Source organism: Oculina patagonica, chromosome 14 (assembly GCF_052425735.1).
Source record: "Oculina patagonica isolate OP01 chromosome 14, crgOcupat, whole genome shotgun sequence".
NCBI lineage: Eukaryota > Metazoa > Cnidaria > Anthozoa > Scleractinia > Oculinidae > Oculina > Oculina patagonica.
In genome coordinates, this window is record NC_135771.1 from 1939302 (window position 1) to 1957376 (window position 18075).

Here is an 18075-nt window from a genome sequence, read left to right on the forward strand (position 1 = left end):
AACTCACAAGTGACCAGCTCCCAGTTGGCTTGATATAGATCTCAGTTGGTTAGAGCGCTGCACTAGTATCGCAGAGGTCATGAGTTCGATTCCCGTTCAAGCCTGAATTTTTTTTCAGGCTTGCTTTTCTCAACTGCTTAAGTTGAGTACATTACATTACTGTTAATCTTAGAATATTTTTTGAACGCCCATTTTCATTGACGTTGGCCAGAAAGGGAAGAGCTTTAAAAAGCTTTTTGTTTCTATCCAGGGATTTATTAAAATACATGTAGGTCAAATAGCAGCTTTTTGAGCAAACAAAACCTATCGTATGGACCTTATTGAAAAATATAGCTTTGATATTTTAAAAGTGTCCGTTGTTTTGATATACATCATTGCTTTTAAGGTTTATATTTATCTTGAATTTCTTCCAACAGTTTGCCGTATCCGCGTAATGATGTAATGCCTCAACGAAAAGAAGCTTTCAAGCACATGATCTGCAGCGCCTTTCAAAACCGCACTCGAGTTGTCAACACCTATTGTTTGAAGAATTAAGAAAACAATGCTAACCCCAACGCAAACAATTATTTTAGCTCATGATTGCGTGACGGAGCCAAATGATACAAGACAGGAATGATCAAGAAAGATCGAAAACTTCAGATCATCCAAGATTTCGTAACATTGCACACGGAATCGCTTAGCATCGTTAACGCTCACAATCAACAGCGCTAACCCAGATAAATCCTCGATTAACTCTTGGAGAGTCTTCATTATGTTTCTGTGCGTTTTGCTGACATTGTTTCTTTCTGGTGCTTCTTCGGTTGAGGTGTTAATCTCCCAAAAGCTTGGCGTTGATAATTCAAGTTGCTTTCAGTCGAATGGAAGCATTCCTTGTGGATCTATCCGTTACGCGCTGCAAATTTTAAACGATGTCCACTTTGGCGGGGAGAAAGACTTCAAATTTTCCATTCAAGACAGACACTACGATTTGCAAGATCGCATTCAGTTCTTGCAACCACGACAAGATAGGCGCATCTACATAACATCAGCCAAAAACTCTTTTACTGTTATACGCTGTGCAAGTGACTCGTCGGGTATCGTTATGGGCTCAAAAACATCAAGCTACGCAAATTCCACATATAACGTGCATGTATCGAACATTGAGTTTCAGCACTTCACACCAAGCTCTGCCGCTGTTGTGATGATTTGGAACTCCGACAAAATTTCTTTTACTAACTGTGTATTTAGAAACAACGATCGGTCTGGTATAAATTCATTTGACAGTGGAGTTACATTAGAGGGTTGTATTTTCACTAACAATACATCGAATATGCAAAAGCTTATGGATTTAGACAGTCGTTTCACGCCGGACTCGGTGTCCATCGCCGGGGGGGCAGGGTTTGTGTTCGAATACGCAGTTGGTCTGAGTCTTGTCGTTAGAAACACAAACTTCACGGCTAATTCAGCCGAAGTCGACGACGCTGAGAATTTTATTCCTGTCGCTTCGAATTCGCTTCTTCCTGGGCTGAACATAATAGGCGGGGGTTTATTGGTGGCCTTTATGGACAACGCGCGCTCGTGCAGAGCTCTAGTGGAGGAAACCATCTTCGAACGCAACGAAGCTACATTTGGCGCAGGATTATTTTATGGCTCCACTCAGAACGCACAAAGGAATTCAATGGAGATACGAAAGTCCAGCTTCGTTAAAAACCGCGCATCGCAAGCTGGAGGTGGTATAAGCATAAGAGTTGGGGGTGCAATATCCTCGGACAAGTTTCGTGTCACGCATTGCGTTATCAGTAACAACTGGTCTAGAAGGGGCGGTGGCTTGAACGTCTTTCTCATGAACTACCTCGTGACAATCACGCAATTGCTGATACAGTTTAATAACGTTACGTTCGATGGAAACAGTGGTCTTGCCAGCGCGGCCATTCGCCTTGATACAGCCCTTCCTGTTGGATACCCCATCAATGCGATACCGGAATTTATTGACTGCACTATACAGAACCACTGCGCCTCGTATAACACCTACACAAGTCCTTTCACAAGTCAAAGGGTGAACGCAAAATTCACCGGAAGAAATATCTTCATGGAAAATCACGGTGCTGGGGCACTGGAGTATTTACAGGGCCGGATACACGTGAATGGGTCTTTAGAGTTTATCAGCAACTCAGGGTCCCACGGTGGGGCTGTGCTTTTGAGCACGAGTCAAATCATTCTCTATCCTGGAAGCGAGCTTCGTTTTGTTAAAAACTACGCCAGTGGCGTTGGCGGAGCGATTGTTGTTATAACTAGCAGAAAATATGAGTTTATTCATGAGTACAACCCAGACTGTTTTATAAAGTACAGCTTGGACAACACAGGACCGTCTAAATGGAAGGTAAGGTCCTTAGGTGTGTGTGTGTGGGGAGGAGGAGGGGGAGAGGAGGAGGGGGAGAGGAGGAGGGGGAGCTCGAGTACTGGGGTGGGGTGTGCCGCACGCTCATATCATTTTCATACAAACACATATGTATAGGCCATAACCCATTTTAGACTGATTTCAACAATAGGCTATATAAATGAATTGTTTTACGTGCAGTTTTATATTCAATGGTGTTAGCCACTGTGTCTAGGGCTACAATCTCCTTGTGGAAAATATCCATTACCGCCTTTTCGCCGCTTTCAAACCTCGAAAAACTAGCATACAAAGATTTGTTTCAAGATGCAAACGTGCATGTAAACATGTGCACATCTTCTTTATTCAGAGGTCAAGTTGCCATAATCCGACATTTTGATGACTCGTCAAAAAAAGAAAATGATACAGGGCGACATTTGGCTATAAATTAGAGACAGCGTTTTTTGGAGCTAATTTCCCAGTTCAATAAAATTAATAAATCTCACTGATCGCACTTATTTTATGATGTTTGCTGTCAGTAGCTTTACATGTAAGTCTAAGAGACACGCCCACCTCATTCAACACAAAATACAGCGGTAATCCTTTCATGGGGATATTGCAATTTTGGTGTTTATTATCGTTACGTTTCTTCCATCACTTTTTTTAACTGAAAATAGCATCAAAAGTGGCCGCCTATTTTTTTATACCTCAAAATGGTGCGGGTAACTGGTATAAATAACACTCGGCCCACGTCAGGCCAATTCGTCGCGTTTCACGCGCATTGGCGACTTGTTTTCGCGCGAGGCTCCAAATTCGAGTCTGCTCGAAGGTTTTTTGTCTCCGATTGCGCTAACGCCTCATGTATGACCAATTTTTCCAGTTCGGCGAAGGAGCTTTGAGTTGTTCTCGCAGCGTTCGCCTGTGAGGCCCTATCCGTTGTCACGCGCAGAGGCGACTTGTTCTCGCGCATTAGGCCCCAAACGCGAGTCTGCTCCGGCTGGTTCATTGCTCGCCGACTGCGCGAATGCCTCAAGTGAGACCAACATTTCGCATTCTCGCGCGCAGCGGGGAGCGTGTTTCGAGTTGTTCTCTCGGCGATCGCGTGTGAGGTTATAGACGCGGAGCCTGCTTGCGGCTGGCTAGCGACAACGCTAAATATTTTCAGTGAGTAAAACTACGAAATGTTAGTTAACAATTCTTTTTTTTTTTCAAACCAGACCAAGGTGTCGTTTATCGAGAACAGCGCAAAAGTCAAAGGTGCCGCCGTCTACATTTCGACGTTGAGCGCATGTCTGTGGTACGAGAAGTATCCATTTTACAGTGCTCACAAGGCAATCCGCTGGAATAATACGTTTGAGTATCGCGGCAACTTTATCCATCCTGCCAAGAAGTTCAAGCCGTTAAAAGGACCAGAATACGACATAGCAACAGACACGCACCACTTTAGGTCCGAAGGAAGCGGTGAAATGGAAATAAAGGTGGGTTATTTCTCTCGGCTTTCAATACAAAAACTCGTAAAAGAAATGTAGTCGCAGCTATATATAGCCCAATGCAAGCGAACCACTCCCTATTTCTTTAAAAGATCGTTGGGTGGGAGAGGGCAATAGTTTCTTAGTGGATGGGGTGTATTTCAAATCATGAAAACGCCTTATGCATACAGATAGAGATGTTAGGGGAATTGACAGAGAGAAAGAGAGGAATATAATATAGAATAGAGCTATAGATGGGGTTGTTTTTTGGTGCATGGATTAATTGAAGTTAATTGCTTATTTTACGTGGCGCGATTCATCTATTACATTTTTTGAAAAGCTAAAATCCTGGACAAAACTCTTAAGATACTTAACTAAAATTTTACTAATTCAAATCGACCATTAAAAGTACTAGTAATTTATCTGTCCACTCCTGTCACATATCACGGTTGTTTTTCTAGAGAAAAAAGTTGCAAGATAAATCACTGATTCGTTATTTCTCTATAAAAGGACTCTTTTCACTTACGTGATCTAAGATGTTTAGAAAAAGCGTGTTATTTATTTAGTACGCGCGAGATATTCGCTTGTTTAAAATAGTTTTATTTTAAGTTGCACCTAACACTTGATGTTTCCTTTCACTTACAGCTCTCGCCTGGTGAGGATATCTCGCTTAACATCCAAGGCTACGATGAACTCAACCACACAATTTTCACCATTGCAACATTGACCGAAACAGGCGTGTCTGACTCGAGCCCCAGACTTAGTTTAGATAACACTATGCACCTATTGTCTCCAGTCACAAATCAGTCCTTTCCCTTCACGTACCGCCTGGCGAATAAAACTGTGTACAAGGAAATAAAAAACAACACAGTTCATCGCTTTCAGCTAGAGGATGTGTTCTCTACACTAAAGAACAGATACTCGTTTAATGTCACCGCGATTCCTTGCAGACCAGGATTCAAGTTTGAAGACTCAAAGTGTACCTGTGATAAGTCGATCGAGGGAGTGTTAAGGTAACGATGAATTCTCCTTGCCGATCACCATAGAATTCTTTTCATGTTTGTTTTAAGAAATTGGTTGCAGAACATAAATATCCTTTATTCCTGTCTGCCTGATGTAAGTGTCAACTTGTAAAAATGGAATCTTTTCCAGTATACCAGGTGCCTTTTGGCCGATTGTTTTTGACACACTGTGTAGCTTTAAAATGATTTTGGTCTAAAATGTTCTGAAATTAGTGGTAGGCAACTTAAACCATAAAAAATTGTCTTTGAGCATTTAAAAGAAGATATAACCTTACTTTGCAGATAAAAATCATCTTACGACTCTATAAACATCGCTATTTTGGTGACGTGAAGAAACAACTTGAAAACGTTAGCCTATAAACTTTTTCAAGTTGCAATCCGTTTCCATCCGAGCCATCCCCAGCCACAGATGCTCGTTAACGGTTTAAGTGCTCTAATAGAGCAATTTATAGTAAAGATGGGCTATCATTTTAAGTTTAGGTTTCCTACGTCACAAATTTAAATTTTGGCTGTTCAAAAATCTGGTAAAATCCGTGACATAGTTCCTTTAAGTCCAAAAGTAAATAATTCATCTGATATCAGAGGGACAGTGAAGCTGAAATTTCCCAGCGCAGTAAAACCCTACTTAATCCTTTCGACACAGTCTTCACTTTTTTAACTTTGTCTCTCTCCACAGATGCAGTGACGATTCGCGTACAGTTTATTTGAAGGAGGGGCACTGGGGCGGAGAAGTAAATGGTCGCCTAGTAACGTACTTTTGCCCTCCCTACTACTGCCGCTGCAAGCATCAAGGAGACTTACCCGGATGTATATTCAACCCAGATCGTATTGATGATCAATGTGCTCATAACAGGACAGGGGTACTATGTGGCCAGTGTCAAAAGGGACTCAGTGTGGGGCTAAGGTCAGCACACAACACATGACGTTTTATCATGATTTTATCAACAGGGAGCTGGGATGGCGCAGTGGTGAGAGCGCTCTCCCACCAATGTGGCCCGGGATCGATTCCTGGTTCCAGTGTCAGATGTGGATTGAGTTTGTTGTTGTGTCTCGTCCTTGCTCCGAGGGTTTTTCTCCAGGTTCTCCGGTTTCCCTTCCTCCCCAAAAATCAACACTTTAATTTCCAATTCGATCGGGAATCCGAGGGCCACAGGTTTGATAGTCGCAAAACTATTAAGTGCTACCCTCATAAAATAAACGCGATTTACTTATTTTATTTATGTTACAATCATAATTGGATTTTGAGAAAAGGCCGAATCTGTAGGCGAAGTTTGATATGGCCTGGGAACTTTGATTTTTCGTCTGAAATGCTCCTAATCTACTGGCAACAGCATCTCAGAGAACTAAAATGTTTACATTTTCCTTGGAGGGCGGGGGCAGGCATACCCGTTTTTCCCTTAGTCATCCCATTTAGTTACTGCTTATGGTCCCATATATCTGTTTATTTTCGTGAATCTGCCCCTAGTAATCACTTGGTATTCTTATTGACTGAGGACGAAAAGTTATTTCTCGAAGTCAGCGCGCAGTATGATTCATCATAACAACGGACCATATATCAAGCCTGGCGCAGCTCCGTAAGAAGGGTATTTCTCCATTCCCTCCTATTCCAGAAGACTACCGTGTGAACGAAGCCGCAGAGGACTTTGTAATTTAATAGTTTTACTTTTCTCCTTTAATTTCCTTTTCTTTTCTTTAGATGGGAAGACTGCCTGGAATGTAACGGTAGTTCATGGGTCATCGTCATTGTCGTTTTCTTACTTGTCATCGTGTGTGTCGGCATCATCATACTCAATCCCAGCATGTCTAGCGAGCTCCGCGGGCCCCTGTTTTTCTTCCAAGTACTCCCCTTTATCTTTGAACCTAACAACCTTGTCGGACAATCAGTGCTTTTTGTCGGTAACGTACTCAATTTTGGCAGCCCCTTTATATATTTCCTTCACATTTGTATCATAAAGGGGATGAACAATTTGTATACGGTAGCCTTTGGCTACCTGATGCCGTTTGTAATACTTCTAGTTTTTCTTATATCTTACGTACTGAGCGCAAACTTTTACCTTGTGAGATTCAAACTGCGCAAGAACTCCAGCCTTCAATCATTCTGGCTGATGACGCTCTTCGTGTATAACTATCTTGTCGTTACCACTTTTATGTTGCTACACTGCCCCAAAGTTGGCGGAAAACTTGTCTTCTTTTACGACGGAAACGTGGAGTGCTTCAAAGGGGAACATTTAGGAATGACTTTTCTGGCATTTGCTGTGCTCTGTGGCCTGGTTATTCCTCTGCCTGTTATTGTGCTTGTCTTGACGAAAGGTTACTGGAAAGTTGATCCACAGTATGTTAACACGCTGACTAACGGTCTGCGCTCGCACTGCCGGTGGTGGTGGTCAGTGGATATGTTGAGAAGGGTGTTGCTGATGGCTACGTACTCGTTCATTCCTAACTGGTACACAAAGCAGGTGAGCGAGATTTTCATAGTATTTCGTATAGAGCGATTTTTTTACTCGAGTGTCGAAAGAAATCCGCATTTGCTTTAGTTTTGCATTACTACGTTTAGTGATTGATTTAAAAATCTCGCGCTACTGACTCAACCAGTGGGAAGTAAAACCAAAACCAGTCGTGACTCGCCCGCGTACGTTTGCCGCGCTTTGTGCCGTCTAAATATGCTCGGAGTAATGATTGGTCTTCTGGATTGCTCGTGTCTGTCGTAATTGATCAGAGTAATTGCTTTCATTTGGCTTTTCGACACTCAATTGGAAACTGTTTTAATGTGAGAAATGGAATTTACAGTCGTTTTCATCAAGTCTTGGAACTTGAACTGCCTTGGGCTTGCTTTACTGCGCTCTGTGATTGCCTCAAACAATCGCGCGCCATCTACTCAACCAATCAGATTCAACACCAAAACAACTCACTACTTGGTCACACGCGTTTTCCCGCGCTTACGTATAATTGCTTCGAGTTCTCATTGGTTCATTGTGTAATCACTCTAGCCAATAACAAAGGGCACAGACAATCAAGTGAACCAATCAAAACTCGAAACTAATACATATAGACGGCATGAAGCGCCGGAAAACGTGTGTAAGCGAGAAACGTTTAGTTCCAATTGATTGAGAAAGTGGCGTGAGATTTCTAAACCAATCGCTAAGCGTAGTAATGCAAAACTAAGGCAAAAGCGAATTAATTAAGACACGCAATTGAAAATCGCTGTAATTGGTTTGGTTTTAGTTTTACAGAACTTTATTGGTTTTTTTTTTCTCAGGTTGTAACTATCTTGATGTGCGGGCTGATCCTAGCTGTTCACAGCATCTTCCAACCATACAGAAAAACGCGAGTCAATGTAGTGGAGTCGCTCTATCTCTACATACTCTGTGTGATGGCCATTATGCAAGTCTTACAACAAGAATCTGAGTACATCACAAACTCAGTCTGCTTATTGCTGTTGTTAATCACTACGCTGCATGCAGTAGCCTTGACTGCATACAAAGCAAAGGGATTCTTCGAGAAACGATTCAAGTGCGCATGTCCGAAGCGATGTCCTAAGCGACGGCGGCGGACTTATGGCTCCATCACAGATACGGGCATTGACAAATCTGCTGAGCATGACCAGGCGCAGAAAAAGCGAAAAGACATTTTTGACACAATATTTAGTAAATCTGAAGATAGTGAGGAAAGTTATGGTAATTATTATTAGTAAAATGTAATGGGTTTAGAGCATTAGGACGGGGCTGCCATAATCAACAGACTGTCCACAGCCTCTATTTTTCAGCGCAAAAAAGCGAGAGAATCGGCGAGAGAGGCCCCCCACCACCTCGCGCCTACCGTTTTGCGCTGGCGTCCAGTTCTCTCGCCGTTCTTTCCCTGCGCTCATCGATCGAACAAATAAGAAAAATAGAGGACTGTGAACAGTCAACGTAATCAACACAGGTGGTAATCTCGTTCCCAAATCTCTCGTGTCGTCCACAAGAGATCTGGGAAGGAGATTAAACAGGAAAATGTCTTAAGATATGTAGACTTTCTCAAAGCTTTTTTTTTCTTGTTTCTGGTTTTTTCGTGTGAGCTCGACTTGTAGGCAAGTATAGTACTAAAAACGTAAGAAAGGGAGAAAGAAAGGAAAGAAGGAAGCAATAGAAAAAAGAATGAAAAGTGTAAAAAACTATATTTAATATTTCATGTGCAATTATTTTGACGCTGAACTTATGAAGGGTTTTCGCTAAAAGTTTGGCGTGAAGAGAAGGTTGGATAAATTACATACTTTATTCATCAGGGTTCCTGATTTTATTTAGTAATTTATTAACAGTAGCGTTTGGAAACGATATCTGTTGATACTAAAATAGCAAGGCTAGTTTGGTAAACATTTTTGTTTTCTTTCGTCAGTTAATTTAAACATTTTAAGCAAGTGTTTTTGAGCGGGATGTGATCGGAGAACTAAAAAATGTTACTGAGTCGGCGCACCTGTTTCAAGACGTGTTTCTATAGAAATGAATAACTTAATCAACTTCCATGCCTCTTTTTTATGGTTGTAAAGGAAGACTGAATAGTTACAATAATAAACAAGGTGTCGACAAAGGAATAAAACATTTGAACTGTAAGACAGTTGGGTTGTTGAGTCATATTTGTATTCTTAACATATGAGCTAACACCTAGTACAATTCTGCGATTTCCTGCCGTTTCTATTTATGCAGAAAACCTCGCGTCGCCCAAGCAGAAACTGCCAGGAATCAGTAACGAAAGCGTCGTCTTCGCGAGCGTTTCTCACCCTTTGAAAAATCAAAAAACAAAATAATATTCATTGGAGAGAGCCTCTGCTGCCCTACGTGCCAGTGGGCACAATGGGCAGTGAGTGAGAGAGCTTCGGTACCAGAGATGTTTGACGTAAAAATACAGTTGAATCCCGGTAACTCGAATCTTCAAAAGGAAGCGAAAAAGCTTCAAGTAATTGGTGTAGAGGGGGGGGGGGGGGGGGGGCGCAATGGCGTAGAAGAGAATCGAAAAAGTTTTGAATGAGCGCGAGATTCGAGTTATCGAGGGTTCGAGTTATCGCTATTCAACTGTGTTACGACAAAGTAGATGTTGCGCTTTGGCCTGCTGTTCACTGTGAATTAAAGTTAAATGCACCCACATGCCTCTATACGTGCTGAACTTAAATGCCGATACAGCATTTTCCCGATAAAAAAAAAAAAAATTCGGCAAGACAGCCCTTTGTGTTCTCTGCCATTATTTTTACGTATGAGTTTTTTCACCCGTCCTTTTTAGCTAACTTCGTAGCCAACTATCAATATATAATGTTTTTCATAAATTCAGCTCTGCAGTTTAGGACGTACTATCCTTTACTGGGATCAAACCATGGAGGCTTAACAAACATTGTTCACAATCCTTTCACTGATCTTGTGTCTGAACCTAAAAAAACAAAACAATGGTTATGTTATTAGTTATCACCGGGAAGCAATCACAGCATGAAAACATAAATTTACTGTGATGTAAAGCTCAAGTAAAGCTCGCGTAAATTTGGAATTTAATCAGCTTCACGCTAACTTTACATTTTTTAGAGCTGACCTTTATGCCAGCATTACACTCAAGTTTAAAGGCAGGGTAATGGGACTTCTTTACACCAACTTTAAATCACATTTACACGGTAGCGTAAAGATTGGTTTAACCACCTTTAACAACATTTAATTGATGGTGTAAAGTTGGATAACCAACTTTAAACCAGATTTAACCACCTTTAATTTCACGTAAAGCCCAATTTTCATGCAGTGAATTTGACGTTGGTTCTCTCGAGAGAAAGAACTCTAGAGAGCGGTAATACTTTCTACGAAGTCAGCTTTTACCCTTCACCGAGCCATCTTCAGAGGAGTCAAATATTGTATCCAGAATGCTCCTTTGTCTTTCCGTCTCAGGGTCCAGGTGCTGCTCGGTTTGCGTGCTCTCTAATTCGTCATACCCATGACGCCTTGCGGCTGTTTTTGTCCATGCGCATGCGCAATCAAAACGCTTGCGGAAAAAGCGCCCAGCCTTATAAACAGTCACCACAAGTGCGTGAAATGTCAAGATGACCAGCAGAACCAGGCAGACATAGTATTTAGCGTCTTTGTTCTCGACGATTTGCATGATTGCCAGTGTGCATAGGACCAGCAGATAAATGGATTCTGTGAAGTTAGCTCGATCGCGTACATAGGGCTGACAGTTGCTGTGAATGGCCAAGACAATGACGCACATGAAAATCATAAGAATCTAGGACAGAAAAAGTTAAGAAAATAATTACCTCGTTGAAGCATCACACTAAGATTGTAAGAGACAGTATACGTTAAAAAGAAAGAATTGTTTTAATGACGGGGATGCTTGTAGTACAGTCAACTCTCTCTCAAACGGACACCGTCGTGACCGGTTCTAACTGTCCGTCTTCGAGAGGTGTCCGTCTTATAGGGAGTCTAGTTTCAGTAAAATGACTGAAAAACGGCAGGGACGGGTCCAACACAAGGTGTCCGTCTTACAGAAGTGTCTGTCTTATAGAGATGTCCGTTAAGAGAGAGTTGACTGTAAACTTATGATCTTACAGAAGTGTCTGTCTTATAGAGATGTCCGTTAAGAGAGAGTTGACTGTAAACTTATGATCCCTCTTGCCTCACCTTCTTGATTTGCCAGTCTGGAACAAAGGCATAAGTAGCGACCAAGAGAACTCTACGACACAAATCCACTGACCACCACCAACGGCGCTCGGGGCGCAAGCTGTTTGTCAGTGTGTTTAAATACTGAGGATCAACCCTCCAATAGCCATTGGTTAAAACAAACACCATGATTGGTGGAGGGATCACTAGGAACACAAGCACGAGTATAGCGACTATTGCTATTGGTAGATGGTCGCCATGAAAACATTCCATCGTGCCGTCATAGAAGAACACGTACTTGTGACCAACTTTGGGACAAAACAGGATCAGAAACGACGTCTCGACGAAGTAGTTGTAAATGAAGACGACAAGAAGCCAAAATGACTGCAGCATCGAGTGTCGGCGAAGATTAAACCTCAAGCAATAATTAGCGCTTAACAGGTAGGCCAGGAAGAAAATGAATAGAGCCAGGCCTGGAAGGACGTATCCAAAGGCTATCAAGTACAAATTGTTTATACCCTTTATAATGCATGTCTTAGAGAGGTAGATCAACGGACCTCCAAAGTTGAATAAATCCGCCAAAAGGAAAACATGGCCTCCCACGTGGCTTGTGGGATCGAAAATGTAGGGGAGTACTTGGAAGAAAAACAGGGGTCCTCTCAACTCGCTAGATATGCCGGGATTGAGCCAGATGATGAGAATGCACAGGGCGATCACAACAGGAATGACGACAGCCAGCACCCATCCGGAGTCCGGACAGCCGATGCATTCATTCCACCTAAAAAGTAAAGGAAAGTAGAAAATATTTAGTTGTTTCTGAGTACGGTTCTTCTACAGAGGCAATAAGAATTGATCTCGGGTTGACGACAACTAACACATAAAGGATAGTGCGCGCGGTGGCATTTGAAGCGCGCGGGACTCCTAATCAAGGGATTCGGGTACGACTCCTGGTCGGGTTCACTACGTTGTGTTCTTGGGTAAGACACTTCCCCCCCCCCCCCCCCTCCCTCAAACGATTCCTCTCTTGGTGTATGAATGGAAACTGGTGAATTAAATGCTAGTTGATGTATCCACCTTAATGAGGTCCTCTTTCTGGAGAGTGCCTGTAATTGAGAGGTCCCCTCCATGGAGAGGTCTTCTCCTTGAAGTAGGCCGTCGTGGAGAAGTTCCCTCTTAAATTATTATATGAGAGGGAGATGATTAATTTAGAACGATGCACTGCAAGGACCTACTTAACATGTCCACTATAGAATGGTGTTTCCTTTTTTACTTTAACAATTGGTTACATTATTAACATTAACTTTTGATTAACCTGGCATGTACCTTAAACCAACACTGGTATTTCCTAAGCATTGTCCGCACAGCCAGCCCTGGCGGTTTTTAGAGCACTGGCCATCAGTGTTGAATGGGTCGAATAGACACCCCGGTAGGTCACCATCCTCTTTACAGTTGCAATACTTGTATGGACAGAAGTACGCGACCAAGGCACCGTCCTCGGTGATGTTAGCCCAGTAGCCCGGCTTCAGGTAGATCGTTTCACCACTATCACATCTGTTGCGGTAAGGGATATTAGACATATTTAGAGGGTAACGCACTTGCATGCCGCACAGTTGCCTTTTGACTATGATGGAAGTCTGAACAGGTAAGCCCGGGCCAAACGAGGATGGGAGTTGGTGAGAGTTCAAACGCTCTCATTTGGCCTGAAACTCTCATGCACTCTCATCGACTCTCATGTGCCTCGTCGACTTTGAACGTAATGTGAAATGTAATGTGTTCTTATTTCAGTTGATAAAATACATAGTTTGGCCCTAGTTGATGATGGTCGATGAGAGTTGACGAAAACTCTCATGAGAGCCAACTCTCATCTACTCTCATCCTCGTTTGGCCCGGGATTTATGGTATTGCATGCGATAAGTGTTCAGGTGGATGAACTGATCGCTTTTTATAGCCGCCTCTGCGGGGCACCAATGTGACCAATATGGCGTTTCCATACTGAGCTCTTTCAATTGATGTGGAACATTTGACGGGAACCTGATCGAAACGAAAAACCGCACAGACTAAGTTGGGACAAGTAGGATCATTGAAATCCTGCAACATTCATAAAGTCTCACAAGTTGACTTTGCAATTGCCTCTTTGCATGCATATCTTCAAGCACATTTATCTGATACATCAAGACTGATTTCAACCGTGTTTTTTAGTATTGAGTTGCTAGAGGTCTTCCTGGAAGAAACTATCTTTGAACTTTCCTTGACCCGATTTAAATCAAATATGGCCAAAAAATCTCGTTCCTAGATCTCTTGTGGACGAACCAGAACTCGCCTTTTGCCTTCGTCCACAAGAGATCCACAAGAGATAATGGCCATATGGCTATTCTGACTGATCTTCACAAAACTGGCTGCCCTCTTAGATTGATTGCGCTAGGGAAAAGGGTTGGGAAAAGGTCTGGGAACTGCTCACCTTCCCCCCCTGAACCTAACATTTGCCCAAAGGATAGTAAGGGTTATGTTGGTTTGGGCAGTTTCCCAGAAACCTAAATTGATCCAAGGGTTGGAGGGTGGGTGGTTGTCACGATGCAAGTCAAAACAGGGCCCAGTTCTTCAAAGGAGGATAACGCTATCCACCGGATAAATCGCTATCCACTGTCATACAAAACCTTCTTCGCTATCCACCAGATAGTGATTTATCCGGCGGATAGCGCTATCCACCCTTTGAACAACTGGGTCCAGGACAATAATTCGGATCTTTACCTCATTATACCAGCCATATCCTTGTTACACTTGCACGTTTGCGAATCGTTGGAGTAATGAAACCCCGGACGACACACCTGAAGCTCCAGTTCAAATGAATATCCGTTTGCCAGCGTAGACATGAAATCTACAAATCGAATCTTGCGCTTGTTTTTGCTTTTTCTGTTGTGCGTCTTATGGTATAATGCCCGAGGAACTCGAAACGAAAACGGCACAGAACTTGATTCGTTAGGCGAGAGCACATATAGAACATCTTGTAGAAGGAGTTTCGACGAGCTGTTTACATTATCGGCTTCTGATGCGAGAGCAATCGTGATAACATTGTGTCCAAGTTCATCAACTCCTTGCAGATTCAAGGGAAAGTTTTGGCCAGGAGAAAGCTGAAAAAGAGTTCCAACAAAAACACAAAAACAATTTGTTTAATAGTCTATGTTCTTCTTACGTCGGGGCTTTGGTAATACTTAAGAAGTCAAGAACTGTCCATGGGACAGAATGGAATACATGTCAAAGAACGAACGAAAGACTGACAGGTAGGGTGAGGCAGTTAGACAGACAGACAGACAAAACAGACAGACAGACAGAAAGACAGACGGACGGACGGACAGACAGTCAGACAGAAAACAGACGGACAGACAGACAGATAGACGGACGGACTGACGGACGGACTGACAGACAGACAGATGGGAGAACGGAAGGACGGACAGACAGTACAGACAGACGGACAGAAAGGAAGTAAGAAAGGACGAATGAACGGAATAACGAAAGAACCAACGGACGGACGCATGGATAAACAGATGGATGGATAGATTAATGAACGAAAGAGAAGCAAATTATGGACTACTAGCCGACAGTACTGAAAACTGATTTATACCAAACAAAATTGAAGTCCATACCTTCACGGTGGAATTATCATCAGTTGAGTGAAAGCTTTTAGTGTCCGTGGCAATATCGTATTTAGGTCCACACAAGGTTTGCGTACCACCATCAAACATAAGCCAGTTGTTTTTGTACACAAAGTTACCTGACCAGCGAAGGGCTTTCCTTGGGTCGTGATAAGGAAACTCCTCTGTCCACACACACCTCTGAAGAGACGACACATAAATGGCGGCTCCTTTGAACCTACTACTGTTCTCGATGAAGGATATGTTGGTCTACAAAAGAAAAAGGTAAGTTGTTGTATGACTGGCATAGATCGGCGCGCGACTGCACGAGTTTTTTTGGCGAGCGTGAATGCTCCTCAAATACTAAAGAGTTGAACAATAATAAGACAACGCTGATGCAACGTTACTCGTAAAGACCGAAATGCTTCGTGTTTCCTCAATGGAATAATATTGTAATATTACGCTTATTGTTGCAGACGTAGTATCTTTTTCTTAAAACTGGGCGCGATCCATCAAATGGAAACAGCTAATGTAACGAGCCCCATTATAAGGTAGTCTCCAATATAACGAACAGTTTTCTTCAGCCCAGCTTAAGATACTAAGAGTAATGTATGAAAACAGAATCCCGGTATAACAAATTCATTTTGCCAGTACACCCTGGTCCACTGGCGCTATGTTATATTTAGGTTTCATTGTAATTTAACGTCTGTCCGCTATATGCCACATTGCACGCAACACGTTTTCTTTTTCATTGCAAAAGAATACTACCTCTAATAAGAATACAAATCATAGCTTAGCCCAGTCCCTGAACTCTCCCTTCCGGGCGCCCTTTATAGGGCAGGGATTTAACCCAGGCGTGCGCCTGGGTTCAACCCCTATAAAGGGCGCACGGAAGGGAGAGTTCAGGGACTGGACTAATCATAGCTTTGAAAGTTCAGCTATGCAAAGAGTCCAATACAGTATAGTGTTTACCTTCCATTTGGACGGAGGCAAGCTTGGATCGCTGTACGCCAGAAAACAGTCTGGATTGTTGACGTGAATAAACTCGTTCATTGTGTGTTCCCACACAAAAATCGCTCCGCCCAGTCCCCACGCTTTATTTCCTAAGAACACTAGCTCACTGTCAGGGTACAGAATGATCTGACTTGATCTCAAAAACATCGCTCCTCCATTAGACCCTGTATTGTTAGCAAACACTAACTGTCCATGCACTTTTAAAACACAATCCTGAAATCCGGCCGCTCCACCTCCGTAGTTTCGCCTAAAAATATTCCGTCCTTTAAAAACGATGTTAACTCTTTGGCTTGTAAAAGGGCTGGTGTGCGCAAAACTTGACATATTGTGGTCCTCTATGGTGCAATCGATAAACTCCGGTGTCACATCCATTGTACTGCCGTATGGTAGGGCCGTGGTAAAGCGTATAGCCGTACTGGCATCCCCGTGATTGTTTCTAAACACAACAGTGTCAAATCGTAACACAGAGTCATTTGGCGTTTCGTCGTAGTTCATTAAGAACACGTTCATCCCAGCGCCTCGCCTAGATTGGTTTTCGCTGACTGTGCAGTTTTTGAAGATGGTCGTCATGCTAGACGCTTTGTCCCACTGGGAGAATACGAGCCCCCCTCCGGTTTGTCCGGCAAAGTTCCCTAACAATGTTGAGTTTGTTATGGAGTATCTGTTTCCTATTGCCATGTTAGAGTCAGAGATAGAAACTCCCCCGCCAAATGTTGCTGAGTTGTTGGAAAAAATAGAGTCTTGTATCAGAACCCAGCAATAACTGGTTTTGTTTAAGAACATGAGCAGTAGACCCCCACCACTGGTAGTGAAGGTCGATACGTTTGATGAAGGCGCGATGAAATCTCTTGTATCATTTGTCACGGCAGAGTTCAATGTGAAATTAGAATTTCTGATTATTAAAAAAAGAGCAAAAGTGTTTCGAAACAAAAATCCAGCCCCTCCGCCTGCAGTCGTAATCCCTTCTTTGAATGTCTCACTGCAATTATGCACATTGGAGGTGTTATTCAGGAAAAGACAGCTGTCGATTGTAATTCCACTGTCGAAGGCATTTATTCCAGCCTGTTTGTTATGTTTAAACACACAGTTCGCGAAGCTTACATTAACAGAGTTCCAAACAATCACGACAGCGGCAAAGCGAGGGCCACAATTTTCGAATTCAAGGTTTACAAAGTTGATATTTCTTGTTTTGTTGAAGAGATTCAGTACGAGATCCTATCTCAATTCCCGCAGAGATATTGACGCAGTGAATAATAGATGCAGCTGAGTGACTTGATTTCAGATAAATGCTTTTGTCTGGGCTCGTCTGAACAATCTTGATGCGTTCCTCTAAGTAATAAATTTGATCCTCGATTGAAAAAGTGAAGCTTGTTTCATTTCGGTTCCTGGTGTTGTTAGTGGCATTCAGGGCGAATGTGAGCGTTTTACAAGGTCTTGTTGCATCAGAACGCAAGCAAGACGAATTATCGTACCCTGTTAGATTGGAAACTCGGACCAGAACAGCAGTCGATTCGAAACCATTGAAGATCCAAATGAGATTTAACACGAAACAAACCGTATACAAATTGTAGCTTGGCATTTTGTCGTTGCAAATCCCTCAACATGAAGCAAACAGGATGCGTATGTATTATCCAAATTTAAAATCGAAGTTGATGACTTCGGTACATTTCAACCATTGAAGAGAAACAATAGTTTCAGTTTCCACTTATGAAGGGTCACGCAACTCTTTGACTTCGACCGTGGGTAAACAAGTTTCAGGTTAAATTACATAGTAAATTTTCGCGTGACCGACTGTTCGCACGTGAACTCACTCACGCGATCACGCCAGCGCGTACGCCGGGTTTTGGGCGATTTTTTAGTCAGTTCACATACCTTCTCTTTTCTTTTTACAGATCGTGTAGAGGCGCGAACAAATTAGAAACCGCAGCTGGCGAGCGCGAATCCTCAAAGGAAGGTGTCACGCTCCGCTATACAAATCCGCCCTAA

At 42.7% G+C, this 18075-nt stretch overlaps 1 protein-coding gene and 1 pseudogene across 2 annotated transcripts; one reads left to right on the forward strand and one right to left on the reverse strand.

The window, feature by feature from the left end:
* The first annotated feature begins 581 nt into the window (after window positions 1-581).
* Window positions 582-9092, forward strand: LOC144639391 (uncharacterized). The gene is made up of 6 exons (XM_078498704.1): window positions 582-2359; window positions 3571-3831; window positions 4468-4835; window positions 5521-5748; window positions 6541-7300; window positions 8101-9092. Exons 1-6 carry the CDS (start codon window positions 752-754, stop codon window positions 8530-8532), a joined length of 3657 nt encoding a protein of 1218 aa, XP_078354830.1. The 5' UTR covers window positions 582-751; the 3' UTR covers window positions 8533-9092.
* Window positions 9077-17741, reverse strand: LOC144639392 (uncharacterized; annotated as a pseudogene). Its single transcript, XR_013568150.1, has 7 exons — window positions 16048-17741; window positions 15088-15345; window positions 14195-14574; window positions 12770-12997; window positions 11468-12224; window positions 10670-11072; window positions 9077-9598 (listed from the first exon to the last, which is right to left on the reverse strand). The product of XR_013568150.1 is annotated as an uncharacterized LOC144639392 (transcript).
* Window positions 17742-18075: the final 334 nt, after the last annotated feature.

What these genes read in the sequence shown, in the direction of transcription:
- LOC144639391 (XM_078498704.1), top strand. Translation starts at nt 752, where the DNA reads ATGTTTCTGTGCGTTTTGCTGACATTGTTTCTTTCTGGTGCTTCTTCG. An exon ending in CAGGACCGTCTAAATGGAAG is followed by an intron (nt 2,360 to 3,570) that starts GTAAGGTCCTTA and finishes TTTTCAAACCAG; the next exon opens with ACCAAGGTGTCGTTTATCGA. An exon ending in GCGGTGAAATGGAAATAAAG is followed by an intron (nt 3,832 to 4,467) that starts GTGGGTTATTTC and finishes TTTCACTTACAG; the next exon opens with CTCTCGCCTGGTGAGGATAT.